The 9,677-nt window shown below is 34.0% G+C and overlaps 1 protein-coding gene across 5 annotated transcripts in view; it reads right to left on the bottom strand.

The window, feature by feature from the left end:
- The window catches only part of Plod (procollagen lysyl hydroxylase), a 162,818-nt gene that overhangs the window by 79,150 nt on the left and 73,991 nt on the right, over positions 1 to 9,677 (bottom strand). For all 5 annotated transcript variants that reach the window (XM_069834578.1, XM_069834579.1, XM_069834582.1 and 2 more), the window contains 5 exons: positions 7,752 to 7,951; positions 6,469 to 6,600; positions 4,999 to 5,120; positions 2,443 to 2,544; positions 2,088 to 2,213 (listed from right to left, as the gene is read on the bottom strand). In XM_069834578.1, the coding sequence (XP_069690679.1) occupies positions 2,088 to 2,213; positions 2,443 to 2,544; positions 4,999 to 5,120; positions 6,469 to 6,600; positions 7,752 to 7,951 (682 nt within the window). The remainder of the gene's footprint in view (positions 1 to 2,087; positions 2,214 to 2,442; positions 2,545 to 4,998; positions 5,121 to 6,468; positions 6,601 to 7,751; positions 7,952 to 9,677) is intronic.

The raw sequence follows: 9,677 nt of genomic DNA, 5'->3' as shown, positions 1-9,677 counted from the left end.
AGAGTGTTTTACTTTATGAAGAGAATTAAATGGGTAATTTCCGAGTATATGACTCTGTGTTTCTGACTCTTTTGAATACCTCCTGCAAAGGGAAATGCCTTCGATCTTCCATTATTTCCGCGAACTCCTCTAAGGTTAGCATAATTAATTCAGCTTAATTGTAGAAGTCCACTCAGAAGAAGTTAGGTGAATCTCATCATTCATTAAATTACTGACAGGTGGATATTCGGCAAAATGTGACACACCAATGCCTTGCCAAGATAAGGATGAGCAATCTTGAAAAGACAGCTCTCTCAGATATTTTCTTATTTTCCGAAATGTTCTAAGTGATGCAAAGAGTTCATTATGGATGTCTAAGTGAGGTAGACTTACCTGAATCTCATGGTAATAATAAAAACTTTAATGAAACTGAAATCTTCATATTTTGACAATTTATGAGCAACAGATACTTTGTAAAGGAGTTTCCCATTTACTATTAATAAGACCAAGATCTCGTAACTTGCATGGTGAGTACATTGCACTAGCAATCCTGTCTGGAATACGACTGTTTTAACTGTTCGCTGAATAATGATATCAAGTCCATCTAGTATATTTATAATGGAATCTTAAGGAGAGAGGCTATTTGAAAAGGGTAAATTAGAAAGCGGAAAATGTACAGTACTGATTGATGATATTAAATTTTCAATTAGCTTTCAATAAAGGAGATTTGGCTATTTTTTTCAAATTTTCATTAAAGGGTCATAGTGCATTTGTATTAAAAATAAGTTGATCATTAACTTCCAAAAATATTGGGTTTGATCAGCAACGGAATCTATATTACAAACTAATCAATCCTACAAAAATTGTGAAATAACCTTTAATCATATTCATCTGCACAACATTACTTACATCAGAGAATCTGTACAAAATCCACCTACAATCTACTAATTCACAATTCGTAATCCAAATTGGAATGTGTTATCCTAACTAATAAAATAACATAACATTGACTTTTTGTTTCCTTCTTTAAATATCAAATATAAAAATCGGAAATTTAAACTAAATAAACTATAATTAAAACTTCCTAGTCATCAATAATATTTTACATTGTAAAACAGACTGTCATAATTCTGAGATTTAAACACTTCTATGTCCAGCAAAGATCAAAATTTAGGTCGAGAAGTAATGATCATAACAATATTTATTTAGAATGAAAACAGACAAATTTACATGTTTCAGTTAAAAATACACGAGAAATTAAAATAATTAAAGTGTGAAAAGAAATCAAATTGAAGCTATTGCAATCCATTGACCATTCAGAAATTTCACACAGCATTCATTGTGGGAGAGGATGACTGCAGATTTGAGTTCACAGAAATAATAAATGAATACTATTCATTTGAAGAAGACTATCCCGAGGGAACGATGTCACTACATTTCCGTTGTAATCTCAATTATTTTCAATGTCAAGTTTACTAATTCCTCTGACAATCTTCAGAATTAAGAAACTTTTTTTTTTCTCCTTAAAAAATCTCTATGTAAAAAATATATTGCAGCATAACAGCCCATTAAGAGCCAGAGCCAACCAGCCGACTACTAGTCTCACGTTCATATACCCCTGCAGAGGTGAATGATCATCCAACCAGAACAAAGGTATTGTGTGGTTAGCACGATTATTTCCCTAGATGTTATAGTTGGTTGCCATTACCGTATTTTGCTACATATTGTAACTCCTCAAATGCATCACGATTCTGGGAGGATTCAGGTCCCAAACACAGGCCGAAATTTCATGAGAAAATTTTTTCCCCTCATGAAGTAGGATGGCAGAAACTATAATCTCTAGCAATTATGACTGCGATCAACATCCTCTTTTTTTTTTTTTTTTTTTTTTTTTTTTTTTTTTTTTTTTTTTTTAATGAACAGTTTATATAGTATAAAATAAAGCTTCTACTTGTGAACACGGACATATGCAATTAAAACGATATATCAATAAAAATATCCTCCAAAAAGAGTTCTAAAATTGAAAGCTATACCTCCATCTTGTAAATGGTTACATGCACATATTTTAAATATAAAACTACCGTCACTAATGAAGAACATGTACTCACCGACGCTCATTATGAATGATCTCCATATAATCCATAGATCTGGCATAGAAACCATCAGCTGTCAATGCTCCCCAGAAGTTAGACCAGGCCTTGTATGGCCTCAGGAGTAGAGGGGCAACAACGCTCCTACGATGAAATCAACAATTAAATAAATATAAAAATAAAGATATAAGAACAACAAGAAAAATTTAACCATGAAAATAAGAGGGCAATGAGTTGACATAATGTGAATGTAAATGGAAGACTCACAATAAAAATTCAGAATACACTTTATTTTAGATTTTATCTCAAAAAGATTTGTTTTCTAGTATTTCCGAAATTACAATAGTTCATGTAAAAAAAACTCAAAACATACCTGTTCTGTTCAATTAGAAGACGAAGGGTGTGAGGGTTGTCCAAATGTGCGTCACTGTCCAAATTCAAGTAGTACTCACACTTCACCGTCAAACAGTGATCTCTGCAACATTAAGTGAAATGAGATTTCTATCCGTTTGTTGGAGGAGTTTGTACGATTAAGATATACATAAATAACCTTCTTCAGAATGGAATAGAGAAGTCCCTGCATTCACCCATTTTTATAACATTTTGATACATTAGCACAGATTGTCTAAAGAAGAAATGCTCAAAGTAGGCCAAATGCCACCTACCTAATTGGAATAATAATAATAATAATAATAATAATAATAATAATAATAATAATAATAATAATAATAATAATAATAATAATAATTATTATTATTATTATTATTATTATTATCATTATTATTATTATTATTTTAATAGACGGCAGTTTTAATAGACTATTATTATTATTATTATTATTATTATTATTATTATTATTATTATTATTATTTTAGTATGTGTGCGACAGTCCATAGTAGACACTGGCAAATCAGACAAGACTCACGCCTGTAACTGCCTGTCGTCAGGCTTGAGTTCCGGTGAAGCTACAAAGCAAGTTAAAAGTTAAGACTGGCCCGTTCAGCCAGGGTTTTATAAGCCCAGTCCAGGCAGGACCCATGAAAGCCTGCCTGTGTCCTCGTATTATAGAGTGACTTGCATTCACGGAAGCCAGTCTACACTGGTTAAGATGAAACAGTACTAGTTTGAAATCTAAGTTCATTCGTTGGTTATTTAGTTACTTCAAAAAATCTTTATTCTTTGATCCAACATGGCAGAAAATTCTTGATTAAATAAACATAGTTTTAAAATTTATTGCACTACAGAATTTCATAAAATAATAAGATAATTACTATACATTTCATTTTTCTGCAAAGTGTATCTGACTCAAGAAATAATGGCAGATGGTTCCTAATTCTTGATTAAAGAAACACGTTTCACAATTTATTGCACTACAGAATTTCACAAAATAATAAGATAAATATTACATATTTCATTTTTCTGAAAAGTGTACCTGATTCAAGAAATAACGCTAGATAATTCTTGATTAAAGAAACACAATTTCACAACTTATTGCACTACGGAATTTCATAAAATAATAAGACAATAAATATTATATATTTCATATTCCTGCAAAGTGTATCTGACTCAACAAAATAGTAACATTTCGTAACAAGGGAAGGAAAGGGAAGTGGAGAGGAGAGGAGAGAAGAGGAGAGGGGAGCGGAGGATAGGGGAAGGGAGGCGCTTTCAGGTCGTAGCTCCCTGTAAAGCAGGTTTGAATAATACATTTCGTTACTGGAGGTATGTTAACAGGAAGCCACAATTTAAGTCACACAGAATTTGTGTGCACTCAAAGTTGGGTTCTCGCACCTTGTCAGCCCATTTGAGTTGTGTGGATATAAAGGAAAAATTGTGACAGTGTTGCGTATAATTGCTGGGGTAGCTCAGTCGGGAGAGCATTCATGCGCTAAGCGAAGGGTCCCGGGATCAATACCAGGCCCCAGAACAATTGTTCCTTGAAATTATTCAAACCTGCTTTACAGGGAGCTACTACCTGAAAGCCAGATTTGTAAATTACCACGTTGTTTATCATACAAAAATTAGCTCGTATATTTTTTTTTTAATTCAAATAGTTGTGACTGGGATGGTTCCCTTGTAAGGAAATAGACCAGTTACATTAAAACTACTTTAGTCATTCCAAAGTAGTTAGACGCTACAACAACATACTGTACCTACTGTACATTGTTTTTCCCTTTGATATTGAGGGCACCAAAGGCTAGCACTGCAGCTTCTAGAGGGCTTACTGTGTCTTACTACTCCTACACTGGAAGTGATTTTGAAGTTTAAATAGTCGCGTTTTTGCAAAAGCAGTGTGATTTCATCTGTCGATTAAGCCTGTACGTCTTAAGATACTAAAGGAGTCCCACTAGAGTGCTTTTCCACCCCCTCCGAAAGCATACTGAGTCTTCTCAGACTGATGACGTCTGTATGCCAGTCACACAGTCATACTACTGCATCACGCCATATTGTTTTGGGTGAACGCTATTGAAATGATGATAACAAATACTGAAATGAACAGTGACAATGGAATGATGGAGAGAAATGGGGGAACCTAGAGGAAAACCATCAGGAACCTTGGCTTTGTTTTCCACAAATACGACTCTGCCATCTACAGGGTTCGAACTTAGGTCCATAGTCATCGTAAGCCAGTGTTCTGCCAACTGAGTTACCATGACAGAAACATACATGGATTCAGAAAAGTGACTTACTTTTATATTCTGCGTGCGTGTGCATGTGTGTGTGTGTGTGTGTGTGTCTGTGTGTACGCACTCACACTTACACGTATATAACTGTCCTTTCCCAGAAAGAATGTAAGTTTAAAGAATTTTTATTATTTTTGTCAACTAACATAGATCCTTTCTTGAAAGACGCACCAATTCATTGAAATCTCAAAGCAAAATAACAACCAATCATTAGAAAATATTTCATACAATATTTGAATACTCACATTGCCAGGTTGCGAGCTTGCCATTCTTTCACGTCATCATCTGGATTTATCCTTTTCAAGCTATGGTACTCTTCTCCATGTTCCAAAAAGAAATTTTCTACCACCTCTGAGTGGTACTCCGCCTGCAGGTAATATTTACATTATTTATTACTCTCACATAAATTTCTGACATAAGATTAACAAAACAAAACATCAATTTCTACATATAGTAGAAACGTAATTAAATTTCACAGGTAAAAACATCTACTAACTGGCAAGTTACTTTCTACATACTGGTAATCTTCTTTATAATGTGATATTTCTCATAAGAATTGAATATGTCGAAAATTGTGTTAATATAAAATGCATAGTGCTACTGTAATCTGATATGAGCTTACTATTTCAAACAAAGAAAAAAAAATGGAAGTTCCATAATGTCAATCCGAAACTCACAATATTAAGTTTAAAATGTTATTTTTTTTAATTGGCTATTTTATGAAGTTTTTTTTTTTTCAAATGCTATGGTTATATTAGTGTCTGAATGATATGAAGGTGATAATGCCAGAAAAATGAATCCAGGGTTCAACGACGAAAGTTACCCACCATTTGCTTTTATTGGGTAAGGGAAAACCCTGGAAAAAACCCAACCAGGTAACTTGTCCTAACCAGGATTTGAACCCGGGCCCACTTGTTTCATGGTTAGGCATACTGTTACTTCACAGCGGTGGACTTTGAAATGTTATAACAGTAACACTTTTCAGCTAGAACACCAAGCATCTTGCAGAAAAATGAGTCCTTCAGTTGAGTTTATATTGTCAGGATGAAATTAACACTTGTATCAAGAAGACAGCATTAAGCAAAATTATAATTTTTCAACTAGTACTGGGTAACTGGGAAATAACTCCTTGGAAGGAAGATTTAATTTTAGATACTAGAAGACATCTATTAGCAATCAGTTGGCACTTCCATCTGGAATTGAAAGTAGAAACTATAATGTGGACGAATTACTACTTACAACATTAATTGGTCAAATGTCATAAGTATGGTTCAGATAAAGTAGTCTTATCAGGATAGGCATCCTTGTACTGTACATTTACTGATGTTTTAGCTAGAGGGTGGGGAGCACCCCAGCAGTTAATGTTTGTAAACAAAATGCACGAACTAAGGATGCCTAACCTGATACAGCTACTTTATCCGAACCATAGTCATAACGTTCTTTCGTGTGCTACAAACTTGGTGTAACACAGTAGTCCAGTTTCACTTCACTTCTAGAGGAAGCCATACTTTGGATTATTGTGTCTAAAGAATCCATCGACCATACCCAAGTTGAAACTCACAATATTTGAGTAAAGAAATAAGCGTGGAAATCACTAGGTACATCACCAACCATCATGAATTTGTCCTATATGAAATTTCACAAAATCTGTCTTAAAAATTGTTTTATATTTTATACTAAAAGGAATAGGTGAGAGTACAATACATACCACTTACCGCATTATGAACAAAGAGATGTAACTTCTCTTTAGGATATTCAATATTGTAAAGTTTTTCAAAAAATTCTTCTAAGAAAGGTGTTGGCTCTTCAATGAAGACAGCCACTAGAACAACTGGATACATCTTGGGCTGCAACAAATATTATACTTCAAATAATTCATACATTTAAATACATTAAACTAATCAAACACTAAGGTCTCAAACAATATGAGTTTTGCTGTACCACAACCACTTTTATAAAGTCTAATTCACAACTCATGTTCATAAGAAATGTTAAAGAACAATATTTTTAATGTTTCACTATTTTTTAGATTTAAATACATAAACTTTTAAAAAAACTGGAACAGAGACAATAATGTTTTGATTTACTAACTCATGTGCACTAATGAATCTTTCCAATTTCGTAAACAACTTTTGGAATTAAATTTTAGGCATCACAGTGACTGTGTTTAAAATAAGACTTTTAGGGTATTCCATTGTGTGGGAACATCACATCTCAAACGTTTCGAAACTGCATTCAGATTTAATCTTCAGAGCATTACCGTATATTTAAGACCTTAAAGAGTCATCTATTTTAGTCAGACATAATGGGCCCAACAGAATAAGTGACCCTTACTATATTGCTCTGAAAATGGAACCTGTATGCAATTACGAAATGTCAGAGATTAAGTCCCAGCATATGGTGGAATATCCAAAAGTTTTCTTTTGAACGTTTGAAACGCAAAATTATCTTTCCTGTCAATAATGTGGAGATGCTTAGGTCCGATCAACTGAATAAAATACTGGTAGGCCAATTCTTTCACTTTTATTTAATATAATATTTAACATCAATATAATAAGGCCTATGGAACCTCTACTGAATTCATAACATAATGCATGTATATAGACCTAGCACATAACAGCTCTTCCCAATTGAAGAAGATGAAAATTGAAAAACAATACAGATGGCAGCAGAAATAACACCAACAAATATAAAATAAACACTTAAGATATAAATCATAAGCGAACGTTAGCGAATATTTAAAAGATAAATTTTAATGTAACAATGCAACAGATGATAGTATTATCATCAAGTAATAGATTTTTATTACAACACACCTGGAATAGCAAAAGGGCTGCTGTCTGAAGGAACAATATTGTAACATAGCCAGACAATCCAATACTTTGACTATAATATACTAAAAGCGTGCTTAGTCCAAGCAGGAATTTTCCCAGTCGAGAAATTATGTCACAATAAATAAAGGTTACAACAATGATAATGGCGATAATGGTAATCTTACATCTTTGTCCTCCAGAAGAACTGAGTCATCCCAACAACTGAGACAACCATCCTCTGGGTTCCAACTGTTTGCTAAGTAGTTGCCAAGCGTATTCAGAACCAACTTGCTTGGCCCGTTGCCATGCACCACTAATGGCACAGAGTTGTACACTGTATTCTGGAGGTATGCCTCTCGTCCTTTGAACCTCAGTTCAATATCGGCTGAAAACAGATTGTTTAAATTTAATCGTCTGTAGCTGCATTTAGATTGGCAACAGGCCATGACTGTTTGGCCAAACATCTGCATAGAATTGGAATATATCAGTCTCCTAACTGCCCATTGTGCAACTCAAACCAAGAAATGGATTCGGAACAGCTCAAAATCTGTGCTTCAGTGGCTGACCACAATATCTTTGAAAAATATTGGAGTGCAAGAGGTCAAATGACTTTAATGTCAAATGCCTGGCATTAGAAAACAACAATAACAAATTTGATTCAGTATTATTACAGCCAATATCACAATAGGCTTTCATTTTGTTGATTAATTCACGAACACGAAACATGAATGCATTTATCCAAAGGAAATTGAAATTTCGCAAGATATTTAACAAGATTATGTCGTAAATAGAATAATAAATAATTAAAATAAGTTAAAACGCATACTACAAGGGTCGTTTCATAAGTCATGGCAATTATGTTATATTAACTGATAAAGCTGCAGCAATGAAAATCCATTATGTGCATTTGAAGATCACTGGAATGTGCTTCGCAAGGCTAGCACCAAATGGGACCTGGGCACAGGAGCTAATGGGGAGGGGGAAATCGAAAGATGAGTAAATAGAAATCATTGTGTTATTATACACAAAAGGAAACAAAGTACATTACACATAGCTAACATCCTTCAAAACAGTACTCCAAGGCTTCCACGCATCTTTGCCAATGATGAGGAAGGCAGTGAATACCATCAGCTGTGTGTACCATCTGTCATCGAAATACTGTTAAGATGTTCTCCTTGTTTGCAAACAATTCCCATGCAGTGACTTTTTCGGTTGTGGAATGAAATCAAAGTCATATGGACTGAGATCAGGCGAGTAGGGATGATGTTCTAAAATCTGCCATTTTCACCACTGTAAAAAGTCCTTGACACGAGCTGCAGTGTGGGCTGTAGCATTATTATGGAGGATTATGGCACTGTCCATCTTGGAGCACAGCCGCCAGCAAACTAATATTTACATATGCTGTTAACTAGCCACCAATGCAATAGATGCCATCTGGTGGTGGTATTCCATAGAGTGTAACACAGGTTTTCAAACGTATATACTGGACTAACCATGTTGCCACATGTTCCGAAGATATAACATAGTTCCCATGATTTATGAAACGACCTTTGTATTTACTTAACATAGTATATGTCATTTGAATTCGTGAAGAAATAATTAAATAGGGCTACAGTCATCAAGTGTTAACTACAACAGAATAATGGACATATTCAGTTTTATTATAAACACAATTAAATTTAAACACATGAAAACTTAATTAAATGGAAGTGACATTCCGTAAAAGTAAATTTATTGGGTGTATTTGATGCTGAGGAAATTTATGTTGATTGATATTATTTTACTTTCGAGTTTATTTTGACAATTACGTTATAGAATTCCTTATTGATTTGTGGAAACAAGTGCGAATCATCAGCAACAAGACAAAAGTGACAATATGAAATCGACAATATTGCTGTGATAGATGACTCTGATTTGGTAAATTGGTACATGAGCAAGGATGAAGTAAAATCGTATGAGCATGCACACCTGTTTTTCATTTCTATTGAAATACAAGAATCCATTTCAGGCCTCTCATAGCCTGGTATCCAAACTCAGAGGTATTGGAGTGATTATTTCGATTGCTGCAGATGATTTACAACTGTTTCTTCCTTGGTAGTTAATTTAGAACA

Source organism: Periplaneta americana, chromosome 9 (genome assembly GCF_040183065.1).
Source record: "Periplaneta americana isolate PAMFEO1 chromosome 9, P.americana_PAMFEO1_priV1, whole genome shotgun sequence".
Lineage (NCBI taxonomy): Eukaryota > Metazoa > Arthropoda > Insecta > Blattodea > Blattidae > Periplaneta > Periplaneta americana.
The sequence above is the reverse complement of the archived record's forward strand: the minus strand, read 5'-3'. Positions and strand labels throughout refer to the sequence as shown.